Source organism: Lonchura striata, chromosome 4 (assembly GCF_050655825.1).
Source record: "Lonchura striata isolate lonStrDom1 chromosome 4, ASM5065582v1, whole genome shotgun sequence".
Classification (NCBI taxonomy): Eukaryota; Metazoa; Chordata; class Aves; order Passeriformes; family Estrildidae; genus Lonchura; species Lonchura striata.
The window spans coordinates 36,417,733-36,440,253 of NC_140706.1; the positions used below are offsets into that span (position 1 = coordinate 36,417,733).

Sequence of the window (22,521 nt, forward strand, 5' to 3'; positions counted from 1 at the left end):
TTCCCCAATCTTGAGTGACAGGGAAGATAGAGAATGGATGTCATGATACATACTATTATGTGTGGTATAGTAATGATTATTTAGTGATGGGGAGGTGCAACAAAACTTTTGACAGGTCTCTGATTTATTAAAGCATATGTGGTTCTCATGCTCTCTAAACAGATACTGAGCTTGGTCAAGTGTTACATAGCTGGCTGAAACTGTGTATTGAAACTCACTGCTAAAAAAGAGAGGTGAAATCCCAAGGGAAGGTAAAATGCTCACTTTAAAGGTTATGTTTTAATGGTAAATATAAGCTGAAACAGCTTGAAAGGAAATCCATGACATGATTTGGGCTATGCCTGCATTTGTCTGGAAGCTCTGTTCTCTTCCTAATTCCAGTCCCCATTTCCCTTGTGCTGAGGAAGAGGATGGGAAAATCTGTCAGCCTTTTATGCATTATCTGCACAAGGGGAAATTCTCCCTTGATTAACAAAGGTCTCTTGCAATCATTTATAAAATCAGAGCTGGGCTTTCTAGGGCTCATTCCTTTCTGAAATGCATCTCTGGCATGCTCCTTCAAACAGCAGAAGGTGGAAAAGGATTTAGTAAAAACCTTTGTGGAAACTACTTAGTACTGAAAACTACTGCTTTTGGCAGTGGGGATAATATTTCCAGATATTCTTGTGAGTGTTTCTCATTATATATTTGAACTAGAAGGAAGTTTTTAATAAAAAACTCATAAGGCATAGATTATGATCTTTGGATAATATAACATTTGGAGGATAAAGCAAAGACAGCTGAAATATCCAGGCCACTCCTGTGGATAGTTGCCTAATATTATTTTGGCTAACAGCTCCATTTGGGGCTGACATGGTGAAGATTAATGTGTCCTTGATTTTCTTTTTCTGGCAAGGATGAGTGAAAGAGAGTATTTTCAGACTTAATATTACATACAATATGATGGGTCAAGGACCAATATTTCTTGCCTAGTTATTGAAATAGCCCAAAACACCAAAACATACAGATGCTCTAGTGCTCTTGTTAGCCTTGATGCAATGCAAAGGATACTGTACTGGAAAGAAGCTGTGAATCTGACAATTCAAAGTTTCTTTTAGTGATAACTGTATGTCACAAAGTTACCTAAGCATCTTGTTTTGGACTGACACAACACAGAAAGAACTATCCATTTTTGAATGGAAGGATAAGACCCACCACTGGATATTTTCCCACAAGTTATAAAATAATCAGTCTGTGCATGGGCAGAGATATCCAATTTATAACTGGATATGTTTTTTCAGTAATATTAAATAAATTATTTCTTGCAATCAAGCTAAAATAAATAGTACAAGGAGGCTGCAGGCTGTGGCTACCTGATGGTTGTAGCCATCACAGTGCCACCATGAAAGCCAGTTAAGTGCAGAACTGTGCAAGATGCCAGTAGCACAAATAGAAATTACTGTATTTTGCTCCTACACGAGTGCATGAGACAGCATATTCTCTAATGAGATACTATGTGCTGTAACAGAAGAAGACAGAGACTGAGGTTTGAATTTCTTATTTCCAGTTGTGTGTGACTTTTTTGCAGGGAATATCATTAATGAAGCAGTTTCTTTCAGGCAGTCCAAAAATCTGGATGGGGCAATTCTGACAAGACACAGAGCTACACTTGGGGAAGATATTAATCTCACTATTTAGTCAATACAGTTTTTGCTGCCACCGCTAATTCCATTACTGAATTGTGTGTCACAGTGTCTACACTGATGCCCTGTTAATGCAAATTCTTCTTTCTCTCTAGCCAGCTGTCAGGCAGGCAGCACAGGCAGCCTCCTTTTTCTGCTGCAGTTAGTACAGCAGGCCTGGTCCTGCAGTGCTGAAACCGAGAATATCTCCCCCTTAAAGCAAGAAATTCATTCTTTTATTCATACCACATTTTCATTATTAAGAAAAAACTATGATTCATAAAATATTACCCTATGGCAATATGCAGACTTTAATATTAATGCCATTTTATTATTAAAAAAATTCCTCTAAACCAGAAAAGATTAAACTCAAGCATGAATAAATACCAGTATCTTCCTGGAAGCTTATATCTGTGCCCTTCATCTCCTAGCTTTTGACATCATGTGAACATCTCCAGAAAGTTACAGAACATTTTCTCTTGAGCAAAAAGCCCCTCATGGACATAAATGTGTTCAGTAGTCTTTGAGAAATGTCTAGAGGTCTTGTAATTTCTCACTTTCACAGCTCCAAGCTGGCTGTATTCCACAACCAGATTTTACACAATAATCAGACAGTCGCTCAAATAATTGTTACTCAGTCCCTTTGCCTCAGAAAACATCCCTTCCATGAGATTCTGCCGGTTCTGCTGACTGATAAAAAAATGTGCATTCAAATTGGTCCTGCTTACAAAGACTGTGACTGACAACACTGTGCAATTTGAGAACCACAAGCCTTAGGTTATTCCTAGGCTCTTTTGAATCAGCATGAAACGTGCTTCTGTGCCGAGACGTCCAACCCTGTAATTTTAAGCTTCCATTTTATTCTTGGCAATCTTATCTCTGAAAGGCAGGATAACTGCAGTAATTGCACATCTCATTTCAGAAAAATAAAGAAACATTAATTTTCCATTTTCATAGTTTACTGGAAACTGGTTCACAAGGAATGAAGAGACTGATAATGAATGAAAATGAAAAACAGCAAGACCCAGTTACTCACCCGTGCAAGGCTGGTTCCAGAAGGGACTTTATACGGGACGTACTTTCTGTAGATATGCCCAACTCGAGAGCACGGAACATCATACATGCCACCTCCACACATCCACACCTGGAAAGAAGACAGAAAGCAAGTGAAAGAATGATTCCTGGAAACAAATGAGGCAAAAAAGCACATTTTAACTAATGTATATGTGAAAAACCCACATAACTCTGTGCTGACCCCTCCTACAGTCATGGTGGCTTTCTTGGCATGCTGATAACTGGGATATGGTAAAGTGGCAGGCTCTCCCACCCAGAATCTCACTGTGCAAAAGCAGAGTATGTTCAAAAGACAATTATAAAATATAATTAAATGAATAGGAATAGGAATAGGAATAGGAATAGGAATAGGAATAGGAATAGGAATAGGAATAGGAATAGGAATAGGATAGTTTGGGTTGGAAGGGAGTTTATATTTGGCCACTTTCATTGGGCTTGCCTGTTTGTGTTATCGTGAGTATATCTGCCTGGTCCTGGAATTCAGCCCCTGACTGTGCTATTCATATGTGAATGGTGAAAACCAGGGTTAGAATGAAGGCTTGAATTACAAAGTGATTTAGGTATCTGCTTCTTATGGATCATTTGTGTATCAGCCCTTACAGTCCCTTAACAATTAGCCACAGCATCCAACTGAGACCTGATAATGAAATGTTTGAGGATCTAATCTCATTACAGAGCAAATCTAAGTACACTGATGTAAATGTCTAAGGAAAGCTTGAAACCAGTGATAGTGGGGCTTTGTCCTTCAATTCCATGGACACGATGTGCAGTTGGGAGAGCTACTCCAAAAGCTGCTGCTTACTGCCTGCCATCACAGAATTGACTAAGGCATAGGAGCTCTGGATAGGTGCCTTTGGACATATCATTTACTGTCCTAGTAAGCACAACCCTTCTTAGGGAGGAAGTTTACTGATGGATTGGGAATGGAGTCCCCATCCCAAAATAGCTTACTACCACCCAGAGAAATCTTGCATAAAGTCATGCCATGAGGACATGAAGATAATTTTCTTTAAAAAAACCCCATTTTGTAAAATCTACCTCTTAAATAAACCTTGAAATCCTCACCTGTTTCGTCTCATGACAGCTAGTTCATTGGAAAATGTGCATAAGCATAGTAAAATATGATAAAAGCAAGAGTATTAAAATAATGCTATTTACTTTTCTAACAATATTTCCTTTGTATGTTACATCATTTGTACTTTTTTTAAGTGGGAATTTGCTCTCTGTGGTTGTCTTCAAATAACCCAGTGCTCCAGTGAAAGTGCAGACCTATGTTAACTATTTGTTCTTGTTTTTTAAATGGAGGTGTCATTTCAAAGGCTAGACAAATTATTACTGTGCTTAATCAAGGCTTCTTAGCCTTTGAAGAATATACAGCATAGCAGTGTGACTCAAAGGTCAGCCCCAGCAAAAATTTAAAAGACAAGAAGCAGAAATTAAGTATATACATATCCATATCTATATCTATATCATCTATATCTATATCATCTATATCTATATCATATATCTATATCTATATCTATCATCTATCTATATCTGTACACACACATATATATGTATATAGGCCAATAGTACTTAAAGTGAGGCAATGAGAGCTGGAGTAGACATATATTGCATTTCCTATAAAGCAGTAGGATAACAGTTAAAAAAAAAATGAAACCACAGTTAGATATGCTGAGGCAATAACAAGTGGGAAGAAATAACACTGTGTTAGGCTTATATTTGATAGATATAAAATCTGAAAATGCTGTGCTGCACCTGAGGTATGCTATGCAGGGTAATTGAAATGAATCTTGGGCTGCCTTGAAGGACATTTAGCATCTGTTCCTGTTTATCTTTCAGCTTCAGAATGGTATTAAAAGCATTTTTTATATTTTCCTGAGAAGATCAATTCTTGTAACTTTGCCTTTAAAATGTGCATTTTTATGTCACATGCACTAAATACAAGAAATTGGAGAATGACTTCTGTGTTAAGTATTACAGACCTCCAGTATACCATGAAAGAAACTCAGGTGGTGTGAGACATTTGGCAAAATTATGTCAGAAACAATGAAACTCTCAGGATCGTTAATATCTCCTTCTTACAAAAGCAATGAGTCTGGTCTGCAGCTGAGATATAAAAAACAAAGATGAAACCAAAATAATGCAATTCCAGCCTGGAAAGATCAAAAGAGTAGTTTATGTGTCAACTAGAGACTATCTCACAATTTATTTTTTTATGGCTCCTTCCAACAGAATGTTGCAAAACATTTTATAGGGATGCTTGAAAGCAAAAAGCAGGCATTAACACAAGCTTTAAAAGGAATTAAGCTGTGGTTATGTGGCTTTGTTCCTGACTGGAGTTTAGATGCCACAGATGTATTTTTTGGCTCAGTTCTACAGCTCCTGTGGGATTTTGAGTGAATCACTCTCTTTTCACATTACTTCTTTGTCTTTTAAATTGAATTCTGCCTTCTCTTGTGATTCCCCCACCTTATCTCTCTGGTTTATGAATGATCCAGCCTGGAAACTACCTGAAAAATGTAAATACTGTGCATGCAAGACTGAGATTCCAATCCATATGCTACATTGCAGTCATAATTACTGTAGTAAGAGACTCATGATTTTTGAGCAGTGGAGGATGTGTCATTGGGGAAAAGGAACATAAACATACAGAAAATTATGCAAAGGATTTAGAGGGTACTGAATGGACTTTGGATTAAGCTTCAAAACTAATTGAGAAATATACTGCTGCAGAGAGTCAGTACCAAGAAAGACAACAGTGAGAGACATTGAAATGAAGGGAAAATGCAAACAGTAAACTGGTGGAAGAGGAATATAAACTATTTCATGCAAAGGCAACACTTGGTGCTCTTCATATTGTGCAAGAGGGATGGACTACAAACAAGAGAAATGCATTACAACAGTGGGGCTGAAGAAGTAGAAAATAAGAATATAAAATTTTTATGGGATTTTTCAGTCAGTCTTGAAATATAAGCCAAAAGAATGGATTTGGCAGTTGTAGAAAAGGAGAAAGAACAAAATTTTCCTGTCAACTGTTACACACAGTGAGAATGTTCCTCTAAATTAAAAAAAAATTGAAAAATAGGATCGCTGACTGCAAATCTACAGGCAATGGGTCTGCAAATTGCAAAACCATTTACTAGAGGTGCAGTGGGATTTTCTGTCAGGAAATATTAAAAATGTACCATGTAAATTGGGAACTGATGACTGTGGGTATTTCAACAATACTCACCAGCACCTCTAAAATTCTGAGAAAACTGGCAATATTCCACATTTGTCAGTCCTTCATATAGATTACAACTGCACTAACAAGTGGTAATGCTCTTTCATTCCTTATCTCCAACCAAGACTGACAGCTGTGGAGGGAATTAATAGTGATTATGATGATAATGAAAGTGATTAATGAACTTGGAGGTGTGTTGTGGAAAACAAGGATGAAGAGAATTTGGAAAATGTATTGGCATGGATAAGGATAAAACAACTGTAGATACAGATGACTACCTTCAAGAGGCTAGGGAATCACCATTAGCATTTTTGTTAAGGTATGATTTACGATGCCTAAGGAATGTCTAGTGCAAAGGATTGCACTGGGTTCATGGTGGAGCAGAGATCACAGAGGACCTGCTGCCCCTGGAGGACCTCATGCTGGAGCAGGTGAAGAGTGTGAGGTGTCCTGTCCCTGAGGAGGAAGGAGCAGCAGAGACAACACATGAGGAACTGACCGTAGTCCCCATTTCCTGTTCCCCTGCGAGTGAGGAGGAGAAGAAAATAGGGAGTGAAGTTGAGAAGAAGGGAAGGGTGGGGGAAAGTGTTTTAAACTTTGAGTTTATTTCTCATTGCCCTACTCTGATTTGAATGGTAATAAAATATTTTTTCCCCAGGTCAGTCAGCTTTGCCCATGATGCTAACTGGTGAGTGATCTCTCCCTCTCCTTATCTTGATCCATGAGCCTATTGTTATATTTCCTTTCCCTTACTTACATGAGGAGGGGTTATTAGAGCAGCTTTGCTGGGCACCTGGCAAATAGCCAAGGTCAACCACAAGGGTCTTCAGGAAGCACAGGACATTAGTATGTTTTGCTACTGTGTTGTGCTGGTTACTACATAAACTGTGCCTGTCTAACAGATTTAAGTCTAGGATTTCCCAAATAATGGCTTTCCTTATTATTGTGAACAGATGCTATTAATCAGGTGAGTTCCAGCACTTTGCCAGCTTTTACAAGTCTAGCACACACCTTAGAGTACTGTCAGCAAGACATCATACACCTTTTTAATGAAAAAAAAAAATCCTAATGTTGCCAAAAAATAAAATCCCGAACACTTTCTTAAGTAAAATTTAGTATAATAAACTATTTAATGAAGTCATATTTTAAGGCAGTTTGTGACCGTGTCACCATCCAGAGTATTCCAAATAATTATTTTCCAAGCAAATTAAAGATGTGGCATCAACACACAGCACCTGTCTGACAGCACTTCCACAGGCCATAGATGTGGATGCTCTAAAAAAAGAGTAAATTGTCATCTCTAGATTCACTCAAGTGACGCTAAGGAAGCTGAACCAGTCTGGTTGTTTGGCTTTTTCACTGACTTTCAATGACTTTGGAACAATTTGCAAGTCTGCTATCTTACCAAGTTTTCTTAACAGATCTGGTAAATTGAAATGTCTGGCCAACTTGCCCTCATTTAGTAAGTTTTAAGATAACTGAATCTATAGCTACAGTAGAATCTGCTGAAGCAGAAACCTTTCCCAAGCTGATAATGGTGATTCTGACATAATAAACCTCAGATCTTTCTGTTTGTCTCTTCCACCTCTGTGATATTTTTTTCCGATTTCTGTTATTCCAAACCAAACAGCAATATTTTTTTTTAAATTTATATCTCTTAAATTCTTCCAACAGGAATTTACTCCTATTTGGCAGTAATTTCTAAAGACTATTTTTTCTTCTTTTAACACTAGTAAGAAAGGACAAGGAGTCTAAGGTTATTATAAACTAATGAGATAGATCCAGAGGTAAGACTAAAATGAGACCCAGTGTGCCACAGCTGCCTCCAAAAAAACCCATCTTTCACTTGAACAAAACACACTGGGACAATCTGGTACCTCAATTTCCAGTTGGTTTCTATACAAAGTCTGGAGAGAACAAGCATGTTCTTTGCGATGCTGAATAAAAGGAATATTTGAAATAGGATAATAAAATAATGGGTGACCTGTCGGAGTCCACTGTGACAGCTACAAGTGACTACTTATATTTGCCTCTGAAATCTAAATGGATGGAAGGGAAATCAATCTATTCTAAACATATTCTAGCTATTGAGTTTCCCCTGCCTTCCTGTTTTGTTTTGCCGAGGTATAAAAATGATTTGGAAAAACACAAGAGTAAGCTAGTTAATACAAAACATTTTGCAGTTCTTGGAACTGTAAAGACAGCCTGGAAAACCAGTGCTGGGTGACACTGTACATTTCATTCAACAGAATGGCCTCAGCATTGTTTTAATTGCAGCTGAAACTCAGCTGCAATATATCTGATATTAGTCATGGCTGACATGCTATATTTATTTAAAGAGCTTTACACTGACAGAGTTTGGAAGTAGGCTGGAAAGATCCTGAAGCTAAATTTGTATTGCAATTTCAGTTCCAAGATTTATCCAAATATGTTTGACTCAAATCATCTAAGTCATGAAATTCCATCAAGCCCTTGTAAAACTTTGCATGTAGAGACCATGAGGTAAAATTTTTATGTCCTTGAGTACTGGAAAATAAACTCAGTTTTCAAATTTAGACACGTTAGTCCTCAGCAAACTAATAAAAATGCTTGTCTTACATGTAGAAAGTAACAAGTCTTTCAACTCTACAGGTAAATGTCAACTTATTGATTTCAATACACATGTCCACATACAGGGTACGAGGGTATACTATAACATGGCTGGTTGAACATAACCTAAGCATTTGAAAACTCCCCATATGCCATTACAATAATGTAAATGCAATTTTAAAAAGTCTGCTTTGGAACAGCTGGCTTGCAGACAACAGCTCATGGCAGCTGAGCTCCTCTAGTGATCCACTGCTATTGAAAGGAGTCTTTCTTCCTAAGACTTTCTCTATTTCCACCCATTTTCTTGAGCTGACTCCAGGGGAGTCTATCCCCAGAGATGATTAAACTTGTTGATCTGGACAGAAAAATTATTCCATTTTATGTTTTGCTGGGTTAGTTCTCTGTTGGCTTGTTGACCTGAGCACAAACACTTGAGCACAAACACAGCATCTGAGTGAAGGTAAGTGGAGAAGGCTTGATGAAAGGGAAAAGGTGGAACTTCATTATTTGACAGTAGTAAACTACCATGTTTTCAGAGGGAGCTGAATTCAGTGTGATTTTTGTATGGCTTCTGGAGCATTTGCTTATGGCACTGTGGAAATTCCTAATGAAAAGAAGTATTGTATTAAATTAATTTTAGTTAAAAAAGATAGAAGTGCAGATGAATGAAAACATTGTGATAACACCAGCCAGGAAGTATTCTATAAAGTGGCTTGATGACTTACCTTAAAGGAGATTTCATACTGCTCTCCTCCCCATATTTCTAATCCTGGATCATAGCCTCCCAGCTCCCAAAACCATTTACGGTTAACGGCAAATAGACCTCCAGCCATTACAGGAGACCTGAAGGATGAACAAAGCAACACAAACAAAAATGAAGATGTTGGACCCATCTGTGTGTGCCCTCTGGGTGTGTTTGTAGGAATGTTTGTTTGAAAGCATAGATAAATATAGATGATAGTAGTGTAACCAAACAATATTTACCTTTATTCATCCAAAAAGGGTCACTAGATGAGAAACATACAATGTGGTTGATCTAGAGAATGGTAGACAATCATGCACAAACTCCTTTAAAAAAATAAATTCCAGCAAAACCAAGCCCAAAAAACCAATAGCCTCCCCAAAAGTTTTGTTTGTTGCTAAGTAACAGAAAAAAAGGGACTCTGGAAACCTGCCAAAGTACTTAATGTGTCTCAGTACTCCATGTGAAGTAATGTGCATTTGAAAGTGAGCATAAGTTTTCAATTCATTTCAATCTCATATGTACTAGCTAGAGAAAGGCAGAAAGGTGAAAGAGGATGGCTGAAGAGAAGCTTTTGGGAGTTAAATATCTGCTTTCCTAAGTGTTTAGAACTCCTCAAATATGTCTCACAGTGGTAATGTGACTTATAGGCAAATAATTTGCTATGCTTCCCATGTTTCCATTTTTCCCATTAATATATATGTGGAATTTTCTTAAATTAACTAAGTCGTTATCACAGACAATATAGAAAACAAATGAGTTATTATTAGAAAATAATGACAAAAACATATTGTAAATTTATAAGCAGGAATTTAGTTATTGGAAAACAAGCATTTTCTCTTTTCATTTTCTTTCAGTACCAAGAAGACCTCGTTTCTAACGCAGTAAATACATTGACAGCTCTCAGGATTCAAATGTTGCTCTTCAGCTTACTCCTTGAATTTGTGGTGGGAGTACAAAGGCATCTATGCTGAACAGGAGGGAAACAACATGCTTAAGAAAGTCCAACCCAACCATGCAATTCCATCGAAGCAGATCAATACTAGCCTTATGAGTTTCACAGCAAGAGGCCAGAAGGAACACATTCATGCTGATGGCTGGTTAGAGAGAGAAGAAAAGACAAAGCCACGGGAGACCTGGATGACTTCCAGGCAATGTTTCCTTAGTAGAGTGCCTACATGAAACTGGGTCTCGTGCCGTGTGCCTTGTAGCAGTGAAGTCCCAAGGGAAAACTGTTCCATCCTGGGGGATTTTTGTTTTGAATTATTGATGGTGGTTTGTTTGGGGCTATGGAAGCAGATGGTATCATCCCGGAGGCCCGGGGAAAATAAAAACTTCCCCCTTTGCCACTGGTTTAGGATTTGGCAGTGAACTTGGGACAGGTAAATATTTCAGGAATCCATGCATAAGATAGAAGTTTATTAAAGAGGACATCATGTTAATGGAATATTCTGCCATATCTTCTCTGCCTTAACACTATTTTGATTGCTGTCTTTTATCCAAAGCAGTAGAGATGACAAAATAGCAAGCAAACAGCTGAGTGGTCTCTGCCACCATCAGGCAGCCAGTGAATCCCATACATGAATGCTAGAAAATCATCCCCCCATTTGCATTCATGGTAATGAGAAACATTATGGAATAATTTTCCTTTCACTTCTATATGGCATCTTAAAAAAATTAAACTACCCATTTTCCTGACTCTTAGAGACTAATTTAATTTTATTTGAGAGATCACTTTTTAAAAGCACACAGAAGCTTTGAGAAACAAAGCTTTGTGAAAAAAAAAAAAAATCCAAACTGGCAAGGCTGCACAGTGTAACATACACTGAATACTAATACTTTTTAACTTTTATTGACATTTCATATTTCAATATTGACAGTATTTCCACATACGAATAAATTAAACAGAGATTTTATTAGAAACCTTCTCCTGAGGATTATGACTACTACAATACATTTTCAATTCCTACCAAAGTAAATCTAATTACAACATGTCCTTTTTGACTTCAGGTTTTAAATGATCAAAACATAATGTTCTTTTATAAAGAAGGACTTACAAAAAGAATGCTTATAAATAAATTGCTACTGACAGAAGAAATGTAGTCCCAGAAATCACTGGGAAAATGCAGGATTTCTCTACTTCTCATAGACAAAATATCTTTCCTAAGCATTTCTCTCAGTACAGTGAATGCCTTATATAAAAGGCATATAAATCAGATGGAAGATAAAAAATCAGAGACTTAAAATTCAAAAATAATAGGCAAATACTTACAAATTAAATATGAATAGATAGCTTTTTCCAGTGATAATCCTGAGTAACAAAATCCCTTGTTCTTTAGATGTGAAAGTTCAGAATATTAATTGCAATTAACAAAACCACTTAATGACTGGAACTGTAGCGAAGCCATAATTTTTCTATTTCCTTTAAAAAAAAGTGAAGAAATTGAATGTAATGTTGACCCATTAATTCCTATTCCACAAGATGTTCTGACATTTGTTGTTTTGTAGGAAGAGCAATGAAGAGGAAAAGCAGGATGGCCTTTTGGTTTTCATTAGAGTGGAATTAGTAATAAGCTCTGTGAAACTGAGTGCTTGGCACAGCATGAATTCCCCTCTATGCCACAAGCAGCTACTGCTGAACAGGCCTTAAATTGTGTCCAAAATATGAAGGCAAGAGTCCAGTCTTGCAATCATGGCTGATATGAACAGTCCTTATGTATCAATAGGATCACTTACACATATAAAAGAACTGCACTGAGCCCAAAGGAGAAGAATTAATCTCTTGTTTAGTGGCTTCTGTATTGAAATGTCAAGTACAAAGCTATATTTGTAGAAGCAATTTTTTCAAGAAATGTCCTACTCAGATGCTTAAACAATCAGACATGAGCTATCATAGCATAAAATTATGTGAGTAATTACAGTGGAAACCTGCAAAGTGCTCACAGTCAAAACATTAAAATGACAAAGGCCCCTAAAACATCAGAAAAGCTGGAAGGGTAAAGTTGCTACACTTAAAAATATTTGTAAAAATCCTTCCACCTGAGAACTACTGCACAGACTCACTGAATATACATGAAGGAACAATCTTGGAAGTAAAAGCTAGCTGACAGAAAAATGGCCCAACTGGTCAAAGATTGCTGTGCTGAGACAGAAAAAGAATCTGGTTCAGTTACAGCACAAAACCTGCCCCCTAAACCCCACAAAACTTGCTTTGCAAAAAAATATAGACTGAGAAAAAGGCAGGTAAATGCTTAATGGGAAAAGATAGCTTACAAACAAAAAACTGCACTAAAAGAAGTGTAGCAGTAGCTCAAACTGTAGCCAGCAAAGATTTTTATAACTGCTTGCAATTAACATGCAGAGGAAGGAAGGAGATAATTTCACCTATGAATTTTCAAGGAAAGAGGAAAATGACATGAACTTTAAAGGAGTGTGAAGCTACTTGCAATGGAAACAAATGTGTGTTGCAAACAAGTGAACTGCACAGCAGGACTTAGAAACATTACACTGCAAGAGTGGAACTAAAGAATTTGCAAGAAGGGAAAAGAAACTCTGACAGCCTGCAGAACAAAAATGAGGGAAATGAAAATGGGAAAGCACTTTTTCTGGATGACATGCACAGTAGGTACACTGATAGGAGCCACCTGCCCGAAAGAGCTGAAATTTGGCCATTATAATTGAATCCAAGGAGTGGCACATACTGCACTGTGCGCCTCTCTGTCTAACCCTCACTGATTAAAGGCTCTGTGCTGAGCTGCTGAACAGAGACGGATGAATGCTGCTAGCAAGAGGAGCCCATCCCGTGCAGGACACAGCAGACAAACTGACCTTCAGTGCCAAACCCACTGGCACATTATACAAAAGCCAGGCAAATAGCCCACAGCAGAAATCAGGACTAGGTCCTGCTGACCTCGTGGCATCAGGGATGCAATGGAAAAGGAGGAAAGGGGTCATGTTGCTGCTGGCACAGCAGCAGCCCCAGAAATGACTGGTGACCTACTGAATGCAGCTTTGAGCTAGGCTTCTGCATTTTTTATAATGAATTTTAATGCTTTGTTAAGTAAGAAGCATCCCTTCACCCTAGTGTTACCACATGAAGGCACCTCAGAGGGGAAATAAATTCAGTTACCTTGTTTCACTGGTGACTACTCTAGGCTTTCATACTGTATCAAAGCTTCTCAAAGGGAATAGCAGAAGCTGACACTAATCCTAAATAAAACTTTGAAAAAACCTGCAAATTACAATTTATGTATATGTAATGTTAGTGACAAACCTGGCTACTCGGAGGAAGTGAATGCAGAAGTAAACCAAACTGAAATTAAGAGGAGTGGATCAGATGGCAAGAAATTCATGTAGGTTAAGAAAATAAATGACAAAAAGAAAAATTTAGTGGTTGCTCCACCTAAAGACAGTTTCTATACTGTGCATAGTAAAAGATGTCAAAGTAGCTGAATGAATATTTAAGTCTTCCTGAATTTATCAAAAAGTAAAAAAAAAAAAAATTGAATACTTTATACACTTCATTCTCTAATCAAATATAATTAAAATGTATCAAAATGTATTTTTAAATGCACCAACTCTTTTACATGTACTATTTCTGTAAGGCATTGTTTTATCTTTTATCCATTCTAACATGACAGATTTCAATGTTTATAAAATCATCAACATTCAGAAAGCAAAATCTGTCTCTGTAAGATTAGCTACAGCAGTTACTGTTTCTGTAACCAAAATGTCCCTTTTTCTGAACAACTTTTACCCTAGATAAATGTATGTAAACTACCAGTTCAAATGATTGTTATGCTGAAACAGGTAGTGGCCAAGACGTATTAAACTTAGCTTCCAAGTATAATCACATTGAATTTTTAAACTCCATTTTTGTTTGGAAAATATTAAGATAAAACCCCATATTTCAAATGGTGAGCCAGAAAGCAGTGGAAAGTCAGCTCCAAAGAAACCTCTAAAATGACATGACTTTCAGTTTATAGAAGTTTTCACTGTAATTTAATGACACATTCTTGTCTTTCTTACTACACTGCTAAACTTCATTTAAAAAATTGTATTGTAAAAAAGCGAAGAGTCGTTATGTGGCTGATGAGGCCTTTTTAGCCTTTTCTCTCATATGTAGAAAATTAATGAAAAAGAGGTGAGCTGGGTAGATTGAAGACTCTGAAGGAAAGTCTTCCCCTTCCCATAATTACCTCTCATAATCCAAGGGAAATCTGTATGAATTATTGTTAGAGGAGATGTACAGCACTCAAACTAAGCAGGTCAGTCAGCACAAATGAGCATCCTGAATGTAAAAGTAAATGAGAGCTTCTGGAAATATCCTGCAGGCAACAGTGTTCAGAAGGATAAAACTGAGGAGCAAATTAACAGCTGGAAGTCATAATAAAGAGACAAATCTAATACACAAGCAGACTCACAGATTGAGGTCTGAGTGCTGCAAAAGCAAGAAAGCAGAGCTGAGAGCAGCCCCTCAGCTGAGCTACATTCATGTCATCAGGAGGGAAGGATCTTGGACACATGGGGTTCAACAGCAGTAAAAAATCCTTCCATCTATTAGTAGGAGTAAGAACTGCTGGAGAAAACAAAAATAACCTTTAAACACAATTTGAAACAACTCTGTCAGATTAACATCTTTTCATATTGATGGGTATTATCTGCATTCATAGTTGTCCCTTGAAAATACTCTTTGAAAGTTAAAGGTAGAAATAAGGATAGATTGGATGTAAAATAGTATCAACTGTCTGTAAAATAGGAACTTCAGGCTTCCTGGCTTTTGCTGAGCTTTGATTTGATTCTATGTTTCTATGAATAACAACAGTTCATTAAATCCCATCACTATCTTCGAGGAGATTCTCTCAGAACATATGGGGGCAGTATCTGAACAGAATTGCTATCCAGTGTTTTGTTCCCCTCCTTAGACAGAAAAATATAAACCAGAAAATTATCTTCCAAGGCTTACTTTTGCTTTATTGATTTAATTAAGCCCACTATAGCATCATAAGCAAAGTTTAACTCAAGGAGAAATTTTCAATTTCATTAAAGATAACAAATGATTCCTTTTAAAACATAACCACTGGCATGAAAATAGGTTCTTATTTTCAAAATAGTCTTTTAATTCAGACGTTGTTCTCCCAAGGTAGATTCCTAGATTACAAATCCAACCAGTTAGTAGTCTGCTGTTAAAAGTTAAAGATGATTTTGACTAAGTTATTTGGATTACTACAGCCCTATGTTTTCTAGAACTCTAAAACATTATGTACTTATTGCAGATTAAAGCAGATTTAAAGACATGACAGCCCACCCAAAATAGCTTTGTACATAAGGTGTACACCCAGCAGCTTGGGTGGTTTTAGGAATGACCAGTGAGGAAAAGAAGCCCTTCTGATAAATACACTACATGCTACTGTATAGCACCATGTGCAAATTTGTAGCAGTTGGGGATTTAAAAAAAAAAGACCAACAAGGCAGCTGAATTACAATCACCACCACAAACTCCACACAAAAGAGAAGCCTTTGCTTGTTCTGGATGTCCTGCAGAATTTCAGGCTCTGGCTCTGTTTGTACAACACCAAATTCATTCAGGTGGGCAAATAAGAAGGGTTAGAATTAAAGCACTGCAAGGAAATGGCACCTGGAGTTTCAGTGATTTTTCTTTTCTGTTCCTGCTACTGTTCACACACCAGATCAGACTGAATAGTTAGTGAAGGTCATTTCTAGAACATTTCTGAGCTGCAAAGATTTTGAATAAGTGGAAGTATAACAATAACCTTCTCCTGATTTTTTAGCAAAGGCTCTAAAAATACTGCTGCCTAGCATCCTGATGGAATTGGCTTTTCTTCAGGGTCCCACAGACTGCCCCTGGTGACTCTGACTCAAGAAGACAGAGCTCTCACACTAGGCTAACCAGATGAGACACACAGTTAATGATATGGCTGTGATCTGCCATGGATCTGAGGATGAGGACAAATGTTATTCCTTTGATCAGTTCTCCCATAATATTCTCAGTGAGTGCTCCCACTCCACCCTTATACACAAACACTGCTTCAAACACAAGCAGGGAAGTGGGGACAAAAGGTAATTTTAATATTTCATTTATGTCTGTCTTTGGGGATTAATGCAGAAGCCTGAAAAGATTCCATGCTGACAGGGAGGGAGGCTTGAGCTTGTGTAGCTGTGCCATTGCTACAGAAAGCAGCTCATCTGTTTGCTAGTGGTCAAAGATTTCATGAACATAAGTTTCAAGAAAGCAAAAAAAAAAAAAATTATGCCTGAAGAGGCAGTCAAAGGTATTCTGGGATCCTGGAAATGTTCTCTTAGATGCATCATTACCATTTATTAAAACTCTATAATTTGCTATGTTACCCTATTATGGAGGGTAATGGGGAGCCAGGCATTATATTTCTCCCAGTCTGTACCAGAAGCACAAGAATATTTTCTTGTAGAAACTGTGAAGCACTGAAAGCAGTTTTTCAAGTATAAAACTGACAGAAAAAGCACTGGAAAGTATTTGTCAATGGAGCACGAAGGAGCTGAAAGCCGATGAGGTTGAGTACTTGATTATCCCATGAGAGCATCTACTTTTAATTTGATGTTGTAAAGATGGACAGGCTGAGGAAAACCAGAGAAATGAACCTGCCTGGTTTATTATCAATTGCAGTGAAATTAAGCTAAGTATGTGAACTCTGCACCTGACTTTGAAGGCAAATACAGATAATCAGTTTGCCATGGAGCTCTGCTAATTTACACAGGCCATAGTGGAAACTGCTGAGCAAACCATACTGATCTCAGAGTTGGGAATGAGAGTCCCTGCACGGGGCAAGTGGACAACCAACCTCCTTCACCCAAGGAGGTTGAACACAAAAATCCTCTTGTAGCTGTATAGGATAGATATCTAAGAACAGCTAGCACCTTTGGGAGTAATTCCGAAGCAGGATAATGGGAGATGATATGGGTACAGGCTGGACTGGGTACATTGCTGGCTTTCAGGTGACTCACCAACAGAGACTGCAGCTGCCTTGCAAGCTTTTTCCCTCCTGGATCCAGAAGCTCACATAGCCCAGATACTCTTGTGCCAGCCTGCCATGTAACAGCACATGGATCAAGAGGGGTCACCCTAAGCTGTAGATATCTATAAGGAACATACTGCAAGAAAAAAGTGAGAACTGAAAAAAAAAACCAATCATATAAGTAATGTAACTGCATTAACTCATACCCCAAGACTTCTGTCTCCAGGAAACTTACTTCCAGAAAAAAAAAAATATTTTGCATTTATGTAGACTAATAATATATATGAAAAAAAGTGTTATGGTTCTTTTAAGAAACAGCTCAAGATTTGGAGAAATTAATTTGGGCAATCATGACCAAATAATTTTTTAAAATGCACTAGGGATAGTCCTATCACTTCAGAATTACATTAGAAAGCACAAAAAAAAGGTGTATCAAATCCCATACTGGCAGGAAGGTAAGCTGAACAGTAATAAAAACTCTTGTAAGTGGTGAAAAGATCACAGAATCTTCTGGGTTGAAAGGGATCCATAAGTAAATGGCCTGTACAGGGATCAAACCCACAACCTTAGCAATGTGCTCTAATCAACCAAGATAATCTAACCTAGACAGGCTTCAATGTTAAGAGGTTACAAAAGAACCATCCACAAAACCATCAAAAACCAACACAAAAACACAACAGAAAAAGCAAATCCTTAATCACAAACAATCAGAAAAATCTTTGTAAGAAATGGCAGTTAGTAACCCCATTGGAACTGTAATTTCACTTGATCTCCATCATTGGCCACATTCACCACCTCAAACAAATGGGGTTTATATAATCTAGATAATTACTGATAGATAATCTCATTAAGTACATGGTATTCATAGGAAGAATTGGTAATACTGTTATCACTTTACAGACTACACAAAGAAGAGAAGAAAGCCCATAGAAAGTGTAAAGAACAGTAATTAGGTCAGTCTGACATTTGGTGTCCTACATTTGTGAAAATATTTTCCTAAAAACTTCAGCTGTACAACAACACAGAACCTAACTTAATACACACAGCAAATTGTTGGCTGTCATTACCAGCAGTAAGACTGGAGAGTTATGGCTGTAAAGCAGCTGCTTAGCATTCAGCCATGTTCTGCTGACAAGAAAAAAAAAAAAAAACCTAATGAAAGATTTAAAGGAAGAATGTTATGCATGAACCTTCTTCGACATGCAATTAAAATACAAATTGCAAAACACAAATAAGTACATTATGAAATACAGAACTGCAGGTCAAAGATTGAAATCATTAGCATTGACAGAGTTGCATTTAAAGCTTTAATTCTGAAACTATACATAGGATGCTATTCTTCTAAATGCTACACTAATAAATGAAGATAAAATGAAACAGAACACTACAAGTATTTTCTCCTTATAACTATAGTTAAAAGCAGAACCATGATTGCACTGTAATTACACAGGATGTTATTCCATTAACAATTAATATTAGGAGCAAGTGGGAAAGCAAACAAGCCAAAGGGAAAAAAACTGCTTTCAAATATTGCTGAAAGAATTCCATTCATAACTTAGTTTTTTTATTAGTGATGATGATGAGGCTTAATCTCTCCATAGAGGAAGAAGAATGATATGGTCACAACTAAATGGTGTTTTGGGCTTAGGTGAAGTGGATTCCTGACAATATCTTTCAATCACTTGCAGGTGCAACTATTCCTGGAGGCCGAAATCTGCTCTACCTGGAAGTTACAATTTCTTGACAAAGAATAATAGCAAGAAAGAAAGACTAAGTACATTTTCTGAGAAGAAGAATGAGCTTCACAGAGGTCAGCATTTTGTCTTCATTGCTTCTCTTTCCAGAGGAGGGAGAACAGCTTCAAGCAAATCTGACACAGCATGCTCTGCATTAGCAGTTTCTTCCTCCATACATCACCTTGTCTGTACCAATACCCTTTAGATACCTTGCCATTAATCTAGGAGTGGTTTATGCACCGGTGTTTTCCAAGGAGAAAACTCAGCATACTCCAAATCCCCATGCAGAAGCAACAAACAAAGCAACCTTCCTCTTCCTGCATCACAGGGGAGGGATTCACCTTGAGACTTGATTTCACTTGCTGGGGGATTTAATATAGCAGAGAGTAATGGACGCAAGAGATGCAACATCTCTTTGGGGTTTTCAGTTTTTAAAGATACTCCCTGTCTGCTATAGGACAAAGACTAATTACAGACAGGTGCTGTATGAAGTGATGACTAAGAAGAAAATTAGGAGGCAGTGAAAAAAGTCTTCCTATTTTTGTTTCAGTAAATTGGACAACTCTGAAATTTCACAGCAGATGTGAGCACAAGATCCATGCATGTATTCCTGGTAGTCCTTCAAAATCATCACATTATTTGCTGTGCACTAATAATAAAGAAGGCTGCCAGGCAAAACTCCAAATGAATAATGTCATTCTCCACAAACTCCCATTGCCATGAGCAATGGTGTCCACATGATGAACACCACACAACAGAGCCAATATTCCTTCACCTCTCTGTGGAATAATGAAGTTCACTTCACTGTCATGATCCATTCAGAGCATGTGTGTATGCATTTCATTATCAAGACAAAAGCCAACAGCCAAGTATGCAGCAAGAAATATGTATCATATCTTGACAAATAATGTATGTAATAAAAAGTTCATGTTCCAGAGAAAGGAATATAATCAAGAACATTTTTTACCTCGCATGAAAGATTTTGAGTTCAGTTTTCCAGCTACAGTTCTACTTCCAGCAGAGCTAATTTGTACTCTAGGTGGAGACTAATGTAAGATCTTTTAAACATATTTTCTAGTAAGAAGTCAGCATACAATCTACTTCAGTAAGTAGTAAAACACAGAAATAATCAATTTTTAGGAAGTGCATGGCTTGTCTGCTGATGTAAATAATCCTTTGAAATATCAATTCTTGCAAAAAATATGTTTGTTTAGAAACTGATACATGAGGATGTCTTTCCTCAGTGAAACCACTCTAGATGAGCCTTTATACTGACCTATAATAGTGAATAAAACGTTTTTTAGGGCTATTATATAGGAGGCTACATTTAAAATAATTCTTTGAAATACTATTTCACACATGCCCCAAATGTTAACTGAATATACTGTTTGCATTTTTCTTTAAATTGCTTTACAGTATTATAAATCTTAAAATAAAACCTTTTCAAGTTAAACATTCTGTTATTGTAAGCCTCGCAAACTGACTTTATCACAAAAGGTTTCATTATTATGTTTCCCTCTTAGGAAACAAATACATACATGAAGTACATCACTGAAGTAAAAATACTCCTCCCTCCATCTCAGTTACTAAATTAAGTCCCTAATCTGAGCTGGAGAGTTCAGCAAATCACTGAGCACTTTTCTTTGTCTGTGGAAAAGCAATTTTCATAGCAACAAATTTAACTGTACACAAGTAAACCACCACTGCCCCTGAAGTTTTATACAATCCTTTGTAAAATATTAAGGGCTGATGAACTTCAGCCTGTTGCAGTTTGTGTTTATTAAGTTATTCTTACATGGTCCATTCTGTCATTCCCCCACGTTTTCCCCCAAGTTGTTTTTTCCCTAAGTTATACCCTCCCTTAAAGCTATCCCTCAAGCTAGTCCCCTCCCTTTGTTCTAGTGCCTTCCCTGCCTGTCAAGGCGACCTTGCCCCTTTTTCCTGAATGTTCCCTGACACTCTCCCCCTGGGCCAATCCCTGATTGAAACACCCACTAGGAAATCCCCTAATCCAGGATGCCCCATTGGCCCATATGGCCTTTCCCTCCCCTCCCCCTATCCAGATTGGTCCCACAGTGTTGATGTAACCCCTTGCTCCATCCTTGAAGTCGCCCTGTTGGTTCATTTTCTGTATCCAGCCCCTGGTTTGCAGCTGTATTTAACCCCTTGCACTGAGGCGACTGGGGTTCTTCTATCTTATCCCTTCACCTGGAAAAAACTTCCCCTGTGGAACCTCAAGACAAAGAGCCTCCTCCTCCCTCCTTCACCTGGTCCCTGCCGTGGCAGCAACAGCGTGCACTGCAGAGCTTGCAGCTCTTGAGGTTCAGCTGTGGGCAAGCCCCAGGCCCCCGCTGTTCCCCACTCCTGTCGAGGCTCCCGGAGTGCACGGAGCTAGCCCAGGTGCTGGTGGGCTCCTTCATCAGCCTAAAGTTTTCTCCTTGATACGTCCCAGACTGTCTGATACAAACTTCAGTAAATAAACAAAGGGGGAAACAACTGTGAAAAACCTGCCCCAGTCTCCATTGACACAACACTATCCTCTTTTAATTGCTTTTTCCATATTGGAAAGATACAATGTCCTCCCTCAGTCTTTTCCATTCTGAAGCTCATCTGGAGTCTCCAAATGACTATGTCATGGTTCCCAGACTTGGTGGTCAAATCTGGGCAGGGCAATGTATCCGTGACAGATATGCAGACTGGAATACCCACCTGCAACTTTTATGGATGTTAACACATCACATGATGAAAATGGAACCTTATTTACAATATAACACCTTCATCCCTTCCTGTTGCAGTGCTGACTAACCAGCTATTTGTGTTCATGCTTTAAATTTCTTCCCAGCTGTGGCACTCTTTGCTTTTTTGTGCTGAATTTCATGTTGTTTCCTTCTAATTATTTCTTCAATTTGCCAGGACCAAACATTACTGCATTTTAACTATCTTCTTAAAGATTTGTAAGCTGCCAATGCCAGTTTACTTGGGTTTAAATATTTGTTGTTCAGATAATTAATAAAGACACTCAACTAGGATATGTGGTTCTTTAGGGTCCTTTCCCTCAGGAACCTGTATCAATATTGGAGACAATCTCAGAGTTTAACATCAAACCATTCAGAGCTGCCCTTTGACAGCAACTTCTCAGCCTGTTGTGGGTTTTGATGAAAAATAAAGGTAATAAAGGTGTATCCACACTGTACCAACTTTAGGAGAAAGCAATACTGGCAACACCAAAAGGCATGGAATGGAGGTCACAATCACTGCCTCTCTTTTCTTTTAAATAGCCAAATTCCTAATACGGCTTAAGATATCTAATGTCTTGCTGCTCCCAAAAGCAGAGAACTCCCGGTGCACTCTTCTAACCCTCCCTGCTGTAGCCTGCAGGTGTGTGGCCTTATCCCCACGGAACAACAGCTCTATCTTCCTCAAACTGCTGAATTCACTAGAAAACAAGATAATTTTCCTGAGTGTAGTGGGTTTTCTTGAG

The 22,521-nt window shown here is 37.9% G+C and overlaps 1 protein-coding gene across 2 annotated transcripts in view; it reads right to left on the bottom strand.

The window, feature by feature from the left end:
• The window catches only part of GALNTL6 (polypeptide N-acetylgalactosaminyltransferase like 6), a 437,146-nt gene that overhangs the window by 38,313 nt on the left and 376,312 nt on the right, over nt 1-22,521 (bottom strand). For both annotated transcript variants that reach the window (XM_021552775.4, XM_021552857.4), the window contains 2 exons: nt 9,276-9,393; nt 2,698-2,805 (listed from right to left, as the gene is read on the bottom strand). In XM_021552775.4, the coding sequence (XP_021408450.2) occupies nt 2,698-2,805; nt 9,276-9,393 (226 nt within the window). The remainder of the gene's footprint in view (nt 1-2,697; nt 2,806-9,275; nt 9,394-22,521) is intronic.